This window comes from Triturus cristatus, chromosome 6 (genome assembly GCF_964204655.1).
Source record: "Triturus cristatus chromosome 6, aTriCri1.1, whole genome shotgun sequence".
NCBI lineage: Eukaryota > Metazoa > Chordata > Amphibia > Caudata > Salamandridae > Triturus > Triturus cristatus.
The window spans coordinates 433,696,421-433,715,347 of record NC_140589.1 but is presented as its reverse complement, the minus strand read 5'-3'; the positions used below and the strand labels follow the sequence as shown (position 1 = coordinate 433,715,347).

The 18,927-nt window shown below is 40.4% G+C and overlaps 1 protein-coding gene across 1 annotated transcript in view; it reads right to left on the bottom strand.

Moving 5' to 3' along the window:
• LRRC1 (leucine rich repeat containing 1) overlaps nt 1-18,927 on the bottom strand; it is a 579,559-nt gene that overhangs the window by 316,786 nt on the left and 243,846 nt on the right. Inside the window, exon 3 of the mRNA XM_085610853.1 lies at nt 16,661-16,739. Within this exon, the coding sequence (XP_085466979.1) occupies nt 16,661-16,739 (79 nt within the window). The remainder of the gene's footprint in view (nt 1-16,660; nt 16,740-18,927) is intronic.

Sequence of the window (18,927 nt, the reverse complement as noted above, 5' to 3'; positions counted from 1 at the left end):
AACGTGTTGTTGTTCATGCTGCAGGGAATTTAATAGCTGATGAAGCTGGAAAAGCAACAGTTCGCACTGTCATGGTTGCTACAATCACTCATTCTCGTACATGGATAGACAGAGACATCATGGTGGCCTTCAATCCTGCTCGCAATGACACATACCTGCCAAAAGGCTTTCAACCCAAGTACTCCTACAAGTTAGATGCACAGAACACACCCTATGCCCAGATTCCAGGAGTGGGGGACAGAGTAATACCATACAGTAATCGCAGACTAGGGTTAATTCTAGCTGCACATGAGGCTCTGGCTTCTGCAAATGCAGAAGTGGCTTTAACAATTTCATTATTGCAGCAACGCTATTGCTGGCCAAGTCTTTACAAACCGACCAAGGAACTTTGTCCTTAAATGATACATCTGCCAGCAGACGAAAGGTTCCACTGTGGCAAGTCCACCTCAGACACCCTTACTGATCTCAAACAAGCCGTTGGCTTGTGTACAGTTGGCCCTTTGTGGGCCCCTATCATCTCACGGGGCTTAACAGTGGATTCCTGCTCTTGATTCCTGTGGCCACAGTGATCGACTGACGCCCCAACTGTTCTAAAGGATCTGCGAGTCGTCATCAGGACATACGCAGTTGGTACCTCACATTCAGACCAGTGTCTGGCGTTTAGCTCTTGGGCTTACAAAGAGGCCATGGGAAGTTTGGGTGTGACCATCTCATGGGAAACGCAGTAGGGGGAAGAGGAAAAATCATGACCTGAAGCAGTCTTTTAACAGCTAGGGCGCTAGACTTAAGTCGTAGTTGGGTCCAGAGGGCTTTGAATAACATGCCAAGAAAATCCTTGGGTGGTCAGACGCACTATGAGATCCTGTTTGGAGTTACAATGTGGGCCCCAGACCTTGACAATGCCTGCACAGGGGCGGCGGAAATGCCATTTGACATCAATAAATGCTTGGCTGTTTTACAGGAACTGAATGACGTCCGGGACAAACTAAGCAACGTCCAAGTAAAATGCACTGCCTTGGAAAAGTGAAGGTAGTTCCGGCAAGGCCTGGATGGATCCCGAAAGTTGAGAATCTGGTCAGAGAAAAGATTGTGGGCAAAAAGGAGCTTGGGCCATCCTATAGAGCGCCTGTGCATGTCCTGACTGTTGAAGGTACAGGAACTGTACTTCTTACGTCCGTTGCCAGCCGTCAAGACAAAAGGTTTGTTTCCATTGATCTGATCAAACCACACTATGTGGCCAATTCTCAACAGTAAGCCGCATAGGCTACTGGGTGGATACCAGTCTCCTCTAGCTACCATAAAGGAGGTTCAGATGGAAGCTTTGATTACAAATGAAGCTTGTTCTCTCCAACAAGAGACAACACTATACAACAGCGAAATATATCTTCTAACTGTTGCAAGAACCACGACGACTGTACTGTCAACAAGTGCAGAAATGCAAATTTCGATTCGGAATCCGGAAAAGAACAAGCTCTGTCAATGTACCACAGATCGAGTCTTCATTAAGTTAGCACAACCTGCTTAGCTGCCAAGGTTAAACAGAGAGGCTTCTGGTTATATTATCAAATTTGATGACTTCAACTCCGAAACAACGAAGCAACCTCCGCTCCTGACTTTTGAACTGAAGGTGCGTGCCTTCTATCTTTGGATGAAAAGAACATTCTTTATTTCTCCATGGTTACACCTTTGGATTAAAAATGCATTACTTTTCCTGGTCCTTTTGATTGGTTATGTGACAGTGTTCTTTCTGCTTCTGAACAGACATTTTATCCCAGAACGCTCTGCAGTACAAACAGTAAACTTGGTTCTGAAACCGCACGCATCATCATCACACCATGAACAGAGAGACTTGTCCCGGGTGAACATTTCAGCTGATACAGTTCTGGATGGGATTGTATGGGATAAGGTATCATTTGATGTGCATGGTCCCACTGAACGTTTACAAATTTCACATGTTTAATAAAAAATTCAAATGACATCACCCCTAGTACTGTTTCTAATAGCTTCTTAGTCGCCTTATGTCCTAGGAGTGGGTGCCCTATGTCCCAGATAGGCCTAGTAGGAGACGTTGCCATTTTTACATATACACAGGTCTTTCCTAAAGTTGCCTTCACTTTTCACATTGACTTTTGACACACATTTGCATTCTTGACACTTTGGGTTAGTTTCCTAGAAACACCGACCTTGCTTACATGAATCAACTTTGCAAGAACACCATCATGTTGACTTGGCATTATGTACAAGGCCTACAAGTGCGTTGTGCAAATATGTTTGTTATTGACATCCGTATGGCAACACAACTATCTCTAACATACAAACGATAGCAGCCTGATCACAATCTCGGCCCAAGGCAAGAATGCATTTTTCTATAAATGAACAGCTGTTTCTGGGTGCAGTCAGAGGTAGCGCTTCTGTTGACTTCAAGGGGACTCTACATGCTGAAGCTTTTGCCCAGCAGCTGACTGTCATCCCCGTGAGGGGTGTCCAGCTTGTGACCAAGACGGGGTCCTACATTCTTACCCACCAATTAATGGGGTTGGATCATCCAGTGAGGGTCTGTTTTGTCAGGAGGGTGGCCAGAAGTAGTACTAGAAAGAAGGCTTCCTTTCGGTCTCTTGAAATCATAACTGGGTAAAGCTCTAGGCATCTTATGTACTAGCAGCTTGTCAGGCTTTTTTGTAATTGTCAGGTGCTGAGATCACAAAAGGATGACATCATCATAACGCAAGTCAATTTTTCATAAAATTACATCATTACCTTGCATTGCCTGCAAGATTTTCAACTATTTGATCAGGCTTCTTAACCTGTTCCTGGTTGGATTCAGTCCTGGAGGGTCTTTGGTATAGAATCTACCCTGTGAACATTGGGTATTGGAAAACTATCACGTGGGAACAGTTTGATTTTTCTTTAAAGTGAGAATGTAATTTTATTTCTAGAGCCCTGCCAAACCAGGGGTCTAAGTTCTTGCATTGATTTCAGTGCTTGCCCGAAAGGATTATTCGTTCTTGTTTTTTGTGCCCAGTGGAATCAGTGTTGATAATGAACAAGTCTGCTTTTAAAAAAGGGGGCTAGGTCTGAGTCAGCAAAACCATCTGCACTATGTGCTGTGGACCAATTATTGACATCCAGCTTTTACCTCTTTGGATCTTTGATACCAGACCAGAGAGAGATTTTGAAACCACGATCAGTATCCTTTTTGTAATGATATGCCCTATTTCTTCAGAGATTTTGTCTTGTTATTTTTTTGGCAATGATTTGATTGCACGCGTTAGTGCTCCATGTAAGGCATTCACTTACGGGACACTGTCAATTAGTAGTCTAGATTAATGTTCACTGTGAGATCTATTTTCAAGAATGTCTTTGCTCTTTGTACCAAAGTGCACTACCCTTTCTAAAAATCGAAAGGGCCTGAGGTTCTAGGGCATTTCATCAGAGCATGGAGTCTTCTTTAATGTTTGGATGCCTCTTCGCTGTTTCATGAGCCTGGTATACCATCCTCAGACTTGGATGGATGCAAATCCAATTTTTATGTCCTTACTTGCTACCCATGGATTCATGAAGCTAGGTTTCGTTTTGTAGATTTGTTGTTTTCCCCACTCTCACACTGGCAGAAAAAAGTAACCTAAGTAAGGCTTCAATCTGACGCATTGTGAAGTTCTGGTCAATACCATACGGGAACCTCAAACATTGCCAATCTTGATAACTATAACAACCAAACGTTTTGGGGAAAAACAAACAATTTTCTGAGCCTAACACCCGGTGGTAGATTATGCATAACATAAGAATCTATAACAACTTAATCTGGAATCATTGGAGATTACCAGTGGAAGTACCAGAAAAGCATAAACTGGTAAATCCTACTGCAAATACACTCACCAAGCCCTCAACATACAGGACTGGGAAAGTGCTTCAATTCAATGAAATAAAGCTTATTATCACCTACACACGTGGTTAGATCATCCTGAACTAGCAAAAGAAATATCTCAGTGCTACAAATACAGCAATTATAGGAAATATTGTCAAAAGCAATATGCGTACAGTTCAATAACTGCTGCATCCACTCTCAGAGAAAGTGGAAAAACAACAACTGCAGGACAATCATCGAAAAGGCAGAGGAGAAACTGCCCGGTCACAGCAGAATGGTACAGGTTACAGCACTGGGAAAATAAACGAGCACAGACAAAGGCAATAGGTCTTCTCCTTACATGGCCGAGCTACTGGCTTTGTCAATGTTTACTGGCATGTGAAAACAGGCCTCAAGATGCACGGCCACTATCATGGAATCGGTTTCCTATTAAAGAGCGGGAGTTTGGTTGTGAAAAGATAGAGTTCTGTAAAAAATGAAAAGGGGAAACAGCAAAGAAATATGTGTTTTCTCCGAGAGTGTTTAAATACAAAACATGTCCACTGAAGTGTGCTTTGGAAGAATACAATTCATCCAATTAAAAGACAGACAGAAATGCTCCTGGGTAGAACAAACAAGAGTAGGTAGGGAAGCCACGAAACCAAAAGCAGACCAGTGAGAAAGACAACCAAGTCATCCAATAATTAGCAAGGGGATGAATCAAAACCGTAAGTATATGTTGTTCATTGGAGACAATAGGAGACCTAAAAATTGCACTGGAAACATATGCAAAGTGCTGCAAAAGCAAAGGTAAGTCGCAGACAAAGTAAGGAAGAGAAGGCAGGATAATTGGTGGGATGATGCGCTCAATTTCTATTTCTATTCTTCTAATGCATGCTGAGGTTCACCACACACTTAGAAAAAAACATTTAATTATTGCCTGCAGGAGCCACACACCAACTTAGGAAAGACATCCTAGGCAGAAGAAGAGGTAATAATTACCTACAATTTCCACTTTTCCAATTTCCCCTCCTGAAGAAAGCTAGACTTAAACAGCAAAGTTTGCTCTCCATACATTTCAATAACGAAAATAAAGCAAGGGAAGCAAACAAATCCAGGCAACAAACACTACAGGAGGACAATAATTCAAATGATATCTGCAGTGACTTTTTGTAATGGCCTCTTCATTAAGCTGTATGTATATACCTTCAATACCAGGCTCGGCAGTAAAAAGCAGTTCACCACTCGGTGCATACGGGCTATAAGTGAAATTACATTTCATAACCTGGAATCAGCTGCAAGGTTTAATTAGCAGCATTTCAAAACATTGTAAACACAGCCACGAATTCTACAGAAAGGTTTCAATCAATTGAATTGGCAGTCCAGTGGTGTGTACATAAACTAGAAATGAGGGCCTGAAGTAGAATGACAAAAGAATAATGGGAAGGAACATAATTTGATTTCATTTATATGTGGTCATAATACAAGGGATTCTTGTTGTAAACTGAGTTAGGCTACGGACCTCAAAAGTGTATGACCAAGGTTTCTTTTGAAGATTTGAAGTTCGTCGCTAAACCGAGTCAAAATATCTGGTTAGGATCTCAGTACTGTTCAACTTTCATACTTTCGTGTTTATATAGCAAGTTTTAGTTTGTCGCAGAGGATTTAAAGTTTGTTGTCAAAATAATTTCATATTCAGTTGACAGCTTGCAAAAATGTTTTTAAGTACAGATTGTCTGCTCTGTATTCCATTTTATATTTTTCAAAATTAACGCTTGCTATCTTACAATTTCCTAAATACACAAAGAGTGCACATTTCTACATTAATACAAGATTTCCAACATACCCTATTAATTTGGATTCAGAAAAGACAGATCTATCAAATAGAAATTGATATGAACATTTGAATTTTGTTTTTAAAGGCTCACTAAAATATCTTATTGCTGAAAACAATATCTCACGACATACGTTTATACCTTTTTTCCATCTGGTTTTATATCTCCTAGTTGCAACTAAAACATAGATTATGTCAAGTGGTGCTACGTTCACAAGTCTCTATACTTATTCAGGAGAATATATATTTTTTACGCAAGTACCAATCATATCGGATTTCAAATGCATACTCATTCATAGATCATAAAATTCAGAAAACCAAAACCATATATGGTTGGGGTATTGAAGTACTTTCCAGGAAATCTTTGCTTTGCATAACAGTAGCTTAGAACTCATCATCATCTCTTTACCAATGAGGCACTTTACTGGGAATAGGTTCGCATTTTCAGGAAAAAAATGGAGCCATGTTGGGAAAGCAGGATCCAAAATCCAGTGAAGTTTGTCAAGACTTTCGGTATTACTGCCTGAACCACAAGATCTCCATTAAGGCAAAACATCTGGTTTGTGAGGCGAAACCCCAGATATTCTCAAAATTCTTGCAAAGCGGTGACAAGGTGCAAGGGATCTGTATTCCTCTCAACACTTCATAGTCATCCAAAGCCTTTTATTGGCGAAAATATACAGCGACGAGAATAGTATACGTTCTGCAGCAGTATTGGTGCTCAGAGAAAAATAAATGTTCCCTTCTTTTCATGATTGATTCTGCTGGTCAATCTGATCCTGATAACATTGCTCTGTAAGGCACAGGCCATGGTCTCTAGCCCTGCAAACGTTTCTTGGGATCTTCCAATCATTCAACCAATTGAAGAGGATGGGGAGAGGATGTAGCGTTACGGCTAGAGAGGTCGACCTCAAAGCTGGGGAACTGGGTTCAAGTCTCGGCAACGACGATCAACATCCTGTGATTCTGGGCAAATCACTTAATCTCCCCGTGCCTAACAAAAATTAAAGTGGCCTTCGGTAATGAAACTGCCGCTCATGTAAAGCGGTCTGATACCCGATGTCTCGGGTCTAGTTTGCACTATATAAAACTCCCCAAAAAATTTGGAGGTTCAGGTTTGGAATATATTAGGTGTTTCAATTACAATTGGTGACTTAAGAGCAATTTCTTTTATTTTTGTCAAACTGAGAAAATAAAAGCAAGGTCGTAAAAGGGTGAATGCCTAGTGATTAGCAATTACAAAACGTCATGAACAAATAGGCAAGCATCTGGTGGGACAGAACAGTTGCCTACTGTTGTATTCTATATCTATATCACTTTAAGTACCAATACTATTGTGTCAGTGGCATGCGCTTTGTTATCCTTCATAGTGCATTCCAGGTTCTAGTGTGGAACTGTATACATAACTTTCCAGTAAATGATTCAGTTGTTTGCGAGTCTGTAGCTGGAAGGATGTACTGCCGTGCTATCAATTAATAAAGGAATTCAAGACTATCAATCTTTATTTGATTTCAATATTGGCAACGAGCTACAAATCTCTCCTGTCAGAGGAAGCACGGGAACGGAGAATAGAAGCATCCACGAAAAAGAAGAAGAGAGAGAAGAGTAGTTCGTGCATTTCTTTTTTTTTTTTTTTTAAAAAGGAAGAAAACGAAAACTGGCATTCAGAAGTCGAGAAGAGAAGTATTTGAAGAAAAGGAGAAATCAGCAAGTCGTAAGTTCGTCTGGGAAAGAAGCGCGAGTTGAGGAGTGAAAGAAGAACATTTTGGAAATAAATAAAGTTTACCGTCATTTTGAAGAACGTCCAGGAGGAACGATCGACGTATCCTAGCACCGCTGTGGAGAACGCGGAAGATGAAGGTACGTCATCGAGTGAAGATAGTCATGACGCTGAACGCACGCTGACGTGCGGAGCGTTCTGGATGTATTCGCGTTGCTAAGCGATAAATGTTCTCATCGGCAATGGTTACGCGTCAGGGCGTAACACGCAACCAGACGCGCAGAGTGTTGTGGGAGTAATTTTGGGTTGCTAAGACGACTGGTTCACGGAGCAAACACAGAGGAAAGTGGTGCGCATTCACAAGAAACTGTGGGCAGAAAGGACAAAAGAAGCAGTAATAAGATAACAAAAGGTGGGAAATTAATTTCATCACATTTTCTATCATTTTAAACTTGTTTGGGAGGAAGTCAAGGAGTACATCCATAAATCGGTGGTAAGCATAAGTTATTTCCTTAAAGGAAGTCTTGCAAAACACCTGGTTGGAAAAAAATTCTAAAATATTAAATAAGCATAAGTGGAAAGAAGTATTGATTCACTGAAGGGTCTTTGAAGAGAAAGGAGGAGTACATTTCATACACCTATATAGAAGGGCATACAGTTTGCTTTGTCTCTTACACATATATTTAAATTAATAAAAGAAGGTTTACAAAAAGGAAAGTGAGTCAAGGATAGAGTGAAGACAGTCAATAACAAAAAAAAAAAAACAACAAAAAAAAATATGCAATTTGATCCTCCTGGAAAGTTTTTACAGAATAAGGAAGATCCACCTCTACTATGGTCAAGGTGGAAAGTAGAGTTTTTAACATACATGAAGGCGATTGATGGAGAGCGCATGGGGGCGGAAAGAAAGAAAAGCATTTTACTGCATTGTTTAGGTTCGGAAGGACAAGACATTTTCAGAGCGCTACCACAAGTAACACCTCAAGTTGGAGAAGAGAACTTGAACGTATACAACGAGGCACTACAGAGACTAGAAAAACGGTTCAAACCAACTACAAGCATTGCGTTAAACAGACTTAAGTTCTACACGAGGGCGAAAAAGGAGGATGAATCGTTCAATGACTTTTTGACTGCATTAAGAGCCTTATGTGTGCATTGTAAATTTGGTATGATGGCGGATGAGATAAGGGATCAGATAATTGTGCATGTGAGTAACAAGAAAGTTCAAGAGAACTTATGGGTGATCCAAGTTTGTCAGAGGCAATAGCTAATGCAAAAGCTGTAGAACAGTCTGAAAGTTGGATGCAAACAGTTAGGCAAAGTACAAAGAAGAGTGAAAGTGTGGAAGAGGTATGTGCTATAAAGAATAATACGAGAAGTAGTGCGCAGGGTCAAAACAACAAGCCGGATGTCGTACAAAAGAGGTATATAAGCAACAGGTACAACAGTGGAAATGCATTTAGGAGTAATGGGAACCAGAGAGGTCAAAACGTGTGTTTTAGATGTGGAAGTAAAACGCATTTGGCATCTTTTACAGGGTGTCCTGCTATAAACAGAGAATGCAGGAAGTGTGGAAGGTTGGGTCATTTTAGTATGGTTTGCAGAGAAAATAGAAGGAGTAATCCTTCCACATCTACTTCTGGTTCAATTTCAACAATTAGTGGTAATGAAGTGATTCAAAATGAGACGGGAAGGGAAGAAACTTGAGTCAATACAGAGTGTGAGAGAGGTTTCGTTGTTTCAATTATTAATAAAGGTGTAACTGAGGGAAAGGAGAATTTACTAGAGTCTCCCAAATGTAGGGTCGAAGTGTTTGGTGTGGAATTATAGCTCATGGCTGATTCAGGATCGCCATGGACAATTTCAAAAGAATATTTTGAAGAAAAACTGAAGAATGTATGTAATGGGAAAAAATTACATGCCAGCGATGTTCTTGCTGAGAGTTTTGACGGCACAAGAATTGATATGGAAGGATATTTTAGTGTTACTTTGTGGTTCAAAGGCAGATGTGCAGAGATTAAATTGTACATCGCTATAAAAGGTGTAAATGTACTAGGATGGCGTGATCAATGGAAGCTGGGTATTATGTTAAACCCACGAGCTGCAGAACCTGTCATTTTAGGAGATCAATTTTCAAAGGGAAAAGTTGCAGTTTTAGATCTAAATGACAAAGGGAAGATTTTAGTAAACAAGTATAAAAATGTTTTCAGTGAAAAGTTGGGAAGGCTTAAGGATTTTGAACACAAAATTGTTCTAAAACCTCATGCACGTCCGGTAGTACAAAAGTTGAGACGTGTACCCATTAATGTGAGAGACGAGCTTAGAGAGATGTTGAAACAACTTACTAATGAAGGTATAATTGAGGAGATGGAGTCTTCGGAATGGGTTTCACCCATTGTTTTAGTACGCAAGGCTGATAAGAATTTGAGGGTGTGTGTTGATCTCAGATCGTTAAATTCCAACATTGTGATCGATTGCCATCCTCTCCCAAATATAAACGAAGTGGTATCTATGTTAGAAGGCGCAAAGGTATTTTCAACATTAGACCTAAGGTCTGCATATCATCAGATCTGTCTGTCTGAAGAGTCAAAAAACCCAACGCATTTATTACCCCACAAGGCTTGTATCGCTATACCAGGATGCCGTTTGGTTTGGCCTCAGCCGCATCGGTTTTTCAAAGGGTTATGTTCAGAATCTTCAGAGATATTGATCTTTTTGTAAAAAAAATTCAAGATGACATATTAGTCTTTTCAAAAAATGAGGAAGAACACAGTTTATCTTAAAGTGGTCTGCAGTAGGTTGGAAAAAAATGGTCTCACGCTCAAGAAAAGCAAATTTAAGTTGTACAGGAAATCTGTAGAGTATCTAGGACATACTCTCTCAGGTGATGGTGTAGTCCCAAAGAAATCCAATGTGGATGCTATCATCAATGCTCCATTCCCCATAAACAAGGAACAGTTGTTGAGTTTTACGGGGATGTGTGAGTATTATAGCAAATTTGTAAGTAATTTTGCAAGCAAAATGGAACCTTTGAGAGAATTACTTAGGAAAAATGCAGATTACATCTGGGGTAGTAGCCAACAAAAGGCGTTTGATAATATCAAGCAAGAAAGTGTGTGCACCCACTTTGAAGCCATTTTGTGTTAAAAAAAGAGTGCATTGTCACGGTCGATGCTAGCTTGTATGGCATTGGAGGTGTACTTTCGCAGAGGTATGGTAGATAAGAATGGAATGTGGCATTTGCTTCAAGAACTCTCAATGAGTCGGAGAGAAAGTATGCAGTTATTGAAAGAGAATTACTTGCGTGCGTTTGGGCCATCGAACATTTCAAGTTGTATGTTTGGGGCGGCAAATTCATGTTAAGAACAGACCACAAACCTTTAGTCAACATTCTCTCTTCTGGTGGTGGGTGGAATTCTACCGCTAGAATTGCTAGGCTTTCATCTAGGCTTCAAGAGTATAATTTTAAGACAGAATACGTACCAGGGAAGAAGAATGTCACAGCTGATTTCCTTTCAAGGTTACCATGTGTTCAAAGTGGTGTTAATGTGGTAAAAGAGACCAATTTTGTCCTTAACATTAGTGACATTATGCCTGCACAGTTTCAGGATATTAGTGAGAACCTTTGGGAAGAGTGTGTTAATAAGGATAAGGATTGGTTGGACATAAAAAAATATGTTATGGACTGTTCCCATGAGGCACAGGGTCAGACTGATTTGCATATGGCCATGTCTGAACTGGGGTGGTGGAGTGAGCTAAAGAATGATGATGGATTAAACCCAGATCAGTTGACTGGGGGCGAGTGTTTGATTTGCTCAAGCGCTCCGTCCATCATCCCCTTTGGTATCGCCATGGAAGGATGGCCTAACAAACATCTAATCAGACCTGAGTTATTACCTTTGTTCAAGGTCGTAGGCGAACTGGAATTTGAAGGGAATTTTCTTTTTAAGAATTGTAAGTGTATTCCCCCAAAAGGAATGCAAGATGTTATCCTTAAAATTGCTCACAAGACACATCCTGGTATTTCATCTATGAAACGCCTCATTAGAAATGTCTTTTGGTGGCCAGGCATTGACAAATTCATTGATCGGGTAGTCAGGGAATGTGATCTATGTGTTTCTAGTGAAAGGATGCTCAGTGTTAAAACTCCTCCTTTTAGAATGGTTGAATGGCCAAAGGAACCGTGGCAAAGGTTAGCCTTTGACATTTCAGGTCCTTTTAACATGCTTCCGGAGAAGTTTAAATTTGCCTTAGTGTTAGTAGATTACCATTCTAAGTGGCCGGAGGTAAAATTTGTGAACAAAATTACAACAGATGTTGTTTTGAACTTTCTAAGAGAAATTTTTGCATGTGAAGGTTGTCCATCTTATCTTGTCACTGACAACGGTGTGCAATTTACTTCCTTAGAGATGAAAAATTTTGTAAAAGAATGTGGAATAAAACATATTCTCACTTCCCTTTATGGACCGCATAAAAACGGTCAGGTTGAAAGGTTTAACAGAGTTTTGAAGGACTTTATTGTAGAATCTATAAAGCATGGGGAGGATTGGTTGAATAGAGTGAGAGAGACATTATGGCTATACAGAATCACTCCTCACACTACAACTGAAGTTAGTCCGTTCAAATTGTTGAAAGGAAGAGAGCCAGCCTCTAAAATTTGTCCTTGGTGGTTTTGATAGAAGTGTGTGAAGCAAATTACCAGCAGTGAATGTGTTAAGGATATTGCTTCAAAGGTGAAGAACCAACAACAGAAAACTTGTTCGTGGTTTGATAAAAAGTGGAAAACTCAAATACCAACTTTTAGAGTTGGTGATTGGGTTAGAATTCTAAAGCCAGGAATCATCTGCAAGGGTGCTAGCAAGTTTGGTAAAGCTATTCAAATTAAAAGAGTATTTAGGAACTCAGTTGCCACTCATGATGGGAAAGTCTAGAATGTTAGAAGGGTTGCAAAGTGTCCTCTCAGTGTTAGGAGCAATTCTCCAACTGATGTTCCTGATGAGTCAAACTTTGTTAATGAATGTAATGCTGGTACCTCTGGTGAATCCGGCAGTCTGAGGAAAGACGATTCCTTTTTTCCTAAGGCCAGAACCTCTAACCGTGTAAAGTATTTTCCTAAGAAGTTGAATGATTATGTCTAGTTTCCCTTTGCTTACCTTATGTTTTTTTTATTTTAATTTTAGTTTTCCTTTTCCTTTCTTTCCTTACTTTATTTAAAGGAGGGGGATGTGTTGTATTCTAGGTCTATATCACTTTAAGTACCAATACTATTGTGTCAGTGGCATGCGCTTTGTTATCCTTCATAGTGCGTTCCAGGTCCTAGTGTGGAACTGTATACATAACTTTCCAGTAAATGATTCCGTTGTTTGCGAGTCTGTAGCTGGAAGGATGTACTGCTGTGCTATCAATTAATAAAGGAATTCAAGACTATCAATCTTTATTTGATTTCAATACCTACATAAGGACATTAGACCTGGAACGGAATGCTCAAACTGATCTATTTTGTTCCCACATGAGTAATGTTTTTGACTTGAGTGAATAATGAGAATTAATCAGTAAAAGTTTACTCTAGTAAACTGACCACAATGTTACGACTCATTTCGTTCAAGCATGCAGGAGAGAATCTTTGTGGCTGTGTTCAACATTTCCAGGTGGCCCAACTTTAAAACAAAGTAAATTTTAAGGGGTGGTCAGAAGCTACCACATTGTGAATCTCTTCACTGGAGCGTTAAGTACAGACAGAGGAGCAGGAAACTCCAGCCTCAACCATTTACAAGCAAAAGGGATGGGAGGAAAGAAGTGGGACAGAAATAATTCTATGTCACGACCCGGAAGCGAGGATTAGGCTATACTTTCTTCACTATAATTACATTTTGAAACTCCAGCAGCCATTTCAAGAATTTGATATTTCATAAAGAAACTACATTTCCCATTAACAGAAGGGAAAATCAAAACAAACAAAGTCCGTCCAATCATGGCACAGTCCATTGTATAACATCCTGTGAAGCCCTTCTATCCCCAGCTTTCTTCGCTGCTCCAGCAGGAACAATACAGATAAGTGCTTTCTCATATTTCGTTAGTGACTCTGTACATTTGTGATGAATAATTTTTCTCACGCGTTCTTAACGTGTTTAAGCAACGCTAGCTGTCAGCAGCGCGGGAGCTGTCCGCTCCTACATGGATGCAGTCTTTATTGGCTTGCCTAAAGCGCGGTACGGTCTTCCGCCCCGACAGGGGGGCCCGCGCTGAGGAAATATGCGTGCAGCACGTCCCCAACCCCGGCAGCCAGAACACGTCAGTTTCTGTCCATATGAATCGGTTCCTATTTCAGCATATATAAAGCTCAGAACTGCAGTTTTAAATACTGTAGTAAAAAGTTAAGCATTAGGACTATGAAATAGGAACCATGTTACAAATCAAGACGGACTAACCCATAATCCTGAACATTTAACTCAATCTGGATAGTTCTTGGAGGTAATCTTAATGAGATACATAATGCTGTATAAAAGCTAAATTCATCACAGATTACATAAACGATGGGTCTTAAACCTCTGAATGAGTGTGCAATGAGATCTTCTAGCCTTACCGCCCGGTAAACAAAGGCATGTGTCCCGGATGGGGACTACAATTCTTTGAATCCGGAGGCAGCCATGTGGTCAATAACCAAGAATCCAACTAGGAATTCAGTTCACAGTGCACAGAACCTTGGACATGTAACCCAGACAGACTTAAGCCTATGCAGACAATGTAAAGGTATACAAACTGGAAGCAGTGGCATGTAAGGATCCTAAAGCACATCTAATCTGTTCAGACACATACCAGCTGTAAATTCATACAATCTTCTTATCCCCAGTGCAGTGTATAAACACTGCATGATGTAGCACTGTGCTTATTATGTACATCAAAATGGTCAACTTGAACATGCGACTTTGATGGTGGACAACCTGTTCACATGCTTTTATTGGAATTGCTGGCAAGGCACATATATATTCATTCTACCATCAAACTGGCCACTTCAGCCATAACAGGAGCTGGAGGGATCAAGATTACAAATATCCGAAAGCATGTAAAAGCACTTATAAAATCGCAGTCATTACAACATTCCACACCTACATATGTCTTCCTACCTCTCAGATAATCCTTTTCCCCTGCCTACTATCATCAAATTCCTCTATCACTTCATCATCACCTTAGGGCAAGGATCACATGTGGTCTGCCCTCTCAACTACATTCTTTGAACCTAATGCCATAACCTCAATTCTGTCACTTAGGAACACTACCTCTCCCCTTCCTAAGCCATTCTCTTGTACAACCACCTTCTACCTTCATCTAGGATTTCGGTACACACATCTCTATCTCCTCCTTATCCACGTCCTTTTCCAATGACAATAACTCCTTAACATCTCACCTATCATCCACCAAGTCTGTTGAACCCAAGTAGTTCACTTACATCTCTCAAATACTTAATCACAACTCCGAGGCAAGTACACAACTAACATATAAAGTAGCCTTTAAGCACTCAAGTCAAATTCCAATATCCTCTTGCTGCCCCAACACAAACAACCATAATCCTGAAGCAAAAAAGAAACAAGGTCTCAGAGTACCTCATCCTCATCAACACTCTGCTCCTAAACATTTACTTTATCGCAATAAATCACAACTGCGGACACTCAGTACAGAAAAGTCCAAACATTCTATATTTTCACACACTAAACAACTAGACTTCACACCTCATTCGCAGACCACTGAGACACACCACACCTGCATTACAACCATAACAAGTCTCAATTACCATCTTTACCTCCTTCCACTTCAACTCGCACAATCTCCTTCTCACCTGAACTTTCGGTTAATCAACACACCATCAATGAGCAAGATTAGTTAGCATGTTTTTTCTCTAATACCAGATAAGCTTTTGATTAACAAAACATGGATTGGTGATCACACTTCACCAGTAATTCACAAGGCAATCACATCCGGATTTCAAAGCCACAGCCAAAATTGCCAAGAAGCTGGAGGACGATAAGCACGGATATTCAATGACTTAGAAGCTGTGAATCATTGCTAACAGACATGCCCATCAACCTCACTTTCTCCTGTAAATTCGTACTAGTTTACAGACCACTGCCAAACAGTGGAGCTTTCACAATCACCCTCGGTCTCTGGGCTTGCAGCCCAAGAAATATTGGATGCATTTGTAGGCCTTCGGGAAACCGTTACAAAGGAAAGCAATGAGGCTGCTTTTGAAGTGACCACCATCATCTCATTTACCCAATGCATCAGTTCAAAATTTCTCACTAACCCAATATGATACAATACATACAGGCAATGTAACAAACTCTCAAAGGCAAAACTTAAGCCTCAGATGGTTGTGCTCTCAAATTCAGAAACAATAATCAATGTCAAGCTGCTGTACAACTGACTGAAGAAAGCATTTGACTAACTTATCCCCCTCAAGACATCCATCCATACACCCAAATGAAATTGAGGATGTTGTGGATCAATGTTGAAATAAAGACACAGGACTACTCTTCAATGTCAATGGAACAATTCAAGAAGCCAACCAGACACAATCGGCCTCTAAAACTCATTAGGATTGACAAATCCACCCTCAAAAAAGCAAAAAGAGCTCACTGCTAAAGGTGAATTTCTTATGCCAAGTGTGCAACAGAATACTGGAGCACTACAATTTTGAAGGCATCTCTGTTAACGTAATGGCAGATCACTATAACAAATGCTAAAACACTGGAACTCTATCATATAAACAAAACACCAAGCTCTAATTGTGAGCCTATGGCAAGAAGGGTCACTCCAAAGAAAAATATTCCTACATTCACATCTTTCATGCACCTGTCACTCTGAGTTCTATGATCTGGTGAAGGCCAAAAGACCGGCTGGTTCACCATCGGACGCATACCCACCACGAACCTTCACGAGTATCCTACTATTAATAACAGTTGCAATATCTTCAATGAACAACCAACAACTCCTTAACCAGAGTAACATTCATACAGAGCTCAAGATGCCATACGTACCAAAACACATTAAGAAGAACCATGACTTAGCAGATCCACACCCAGAGTCCAATCTTAAATATTTTAATTCAAAATAAATCAATAGAACTGAGTGAGTTGCATTGTGTTCGTGTCAGGTGAAATTATTCTTTGCGCTTCAACTACAGAATCTTATGCTCTTCCTTCAACACTTCCCAAGGTACAGATCGACCAGTGTTCACAAAAAGGCAGATGACTGAAATAAAGATTACCTGGTCAACGGGTTCCCACTGAAGTCCGCTACCTGGAGTGCTTTGCAGAAGGAGATGCTCTCTGGAATTTCAGTAATATCTACAGGGGGAAAACATTTTATGTTTTTAATCAATGTGCCAAAGAGAGAACAAAGTCTTGCATAATTTTAGAGTAGTGATTCTAGTATCTAGAAGCATAGTATGTTGCGGGGATTCTGCTCATGCACAGAACTATGCACAGGAAACCAGGACCTCAGTGAATTGCGGTGTACCATAAAACTCACCTCAGTACCTAGAACCCCTATCCGACTAGCATCAGTGTCTCATTCATTCTCCGTATCATCTCGAAGCTACCAATGATTAGACAACCGAGAACAAGCGACTTCGAATACCCTCAGGAATGGTGGGAATTAGAAACACCTTTTCGTTATTATTCTCATATCAGTCCACAACAAGAGTAATCAGAGACACGGTAAAGTTAAAAATGTTTATTTTTAACTACGTGCTCTAAGGTGCAGTACTTTGGCTAATATAAGCAGGCAAATGAATTAAAACAAAACCATCAGCATTGTTACAATACCATAGAAAAGGAAGGGAGAAATCATATTAAAAATGATAGTGGAAAACAAGTCCTATAATACTTTGTGGACCACCCTCCCTTGGCTAGTAAACTAGTTTTATACACTAATAGAAGGTCTCTAGGTTTGAATGGGGAACCCCATACTTCAAAGATCAGCTTAGGTGATTCACATCACAGGATCAGCACTGCTCTGTGTCTGGAAAGGTTTTCTTCAAGTGTCTGAATCATGCATGCAAATGCAATATTAAAGGCACCTGAGTTTCAGATATTTGCAGCTGTGTGTGTGTTGTGTCTAGAGCGTGGGCCGATCAACCTGAATTCAACAGCATACATTGTTATTTGACCTTGACAGCTTCTGCACACAGTGTTCAGACTAAGGTCGCGGTGCACGTCTAGGGATGTGAACAACAGACCGTTCTCATGTGAAGAAAAAGCAAGCACGCAGTTTTACTTGTAATAACAGCTGCCTGTAGTGTCGTGTGCAAAAGCAGCAAAGTGGCAAGATGGCGTTTAGCTTCTAAAGCGCTTATGCTACAATTAAACCAAACTTTTAGGATTTGCAATAGTGAGTCAAAAGTAAAGATTTCAATAACGTTCTTGATTTTTAATCAAAGAGATTACAACATATTCACTGGTAAATACAAGTGCCTTAAAATAACTTGAAGGCTTGATGACACATACTTTCACACTCATCCAAACAGATATAGTCAAGATTAAAGTAAATGTACTCTGTGGTAGAAGTGGTCTTACCCATTGATATATCCTGTATGCTGTCGGTGGGCACTATTTGAGTAACCATTGAACAACCTAATGGATAAACAAGGTTGACTAAAAGTCCTTCTATATTTTTACTATTAATTGAGAAAACCTCAGACTGACAGCTTTCAAATAACAAGCGCTGACAAAGCCAATTGGTCTCACCTATCCAAAATCTATTGGTTTTGTCAATTTCTTTTTAGCAACCTTGCACAGCAACTTGGAAGCTGTGCAACATGGTTGAAAGTAAAGGGGGGAAAAGCACTACGACACGGTCATTACTGACGGCATCATAGCATTTTTATTTTCTAATCTCAGCCAAGCTGAAAGAAAGTGCACTGCTGTACAACATGGCTAAAAAAGCATTGACCGAGCCAATAGATCTCACATAGGCAAGACCAATTGGCTTTGCCAAAAGCTTGTTAAAAGTGCGTAGATTCCTTGCCGGGGATGATAAATTGGAATCACAGGTTGCTTCCATACAGCGAAGACTCTGTGCCCTGTTGGAATCATCTGCAGCTGGTGTCTGCATTAGTGTTCACACCCTGTGAAGTAAACAAAGCTTGAAAGAGTCGGAAGAGAGTGGAGTGGAATGGGAGGGGGCGTGGAGGGAGTATCATTTCTTCAGCTTGAAAGGCTGAAGAATTTGCCAGCTCAGCAACACTTTTGTAGTAATGGTTTAAACTTAGCTTGATTTAAAGCTGGAAACGCCCCAGACTGTGTGCGTGAGCATGATTTAAAGCTGGAAACGCCCCAGACTGTGTGAGTGAGCATGATTTAAAGCTGGAAACGCCAGTGAGTGAGTGAGTGAGTGAGTGAGTGAGTGAGTGAGTGAGTGAGTGAGTGAGTGAGTTTGATATAGAGCATGGGTACTCACAAACTTTCTCTCGGGGGCCAAATTTACAGTGTGGTTTGTGGCCGAGAGCCGCACCATGGGGGCGGGGTCATCGGG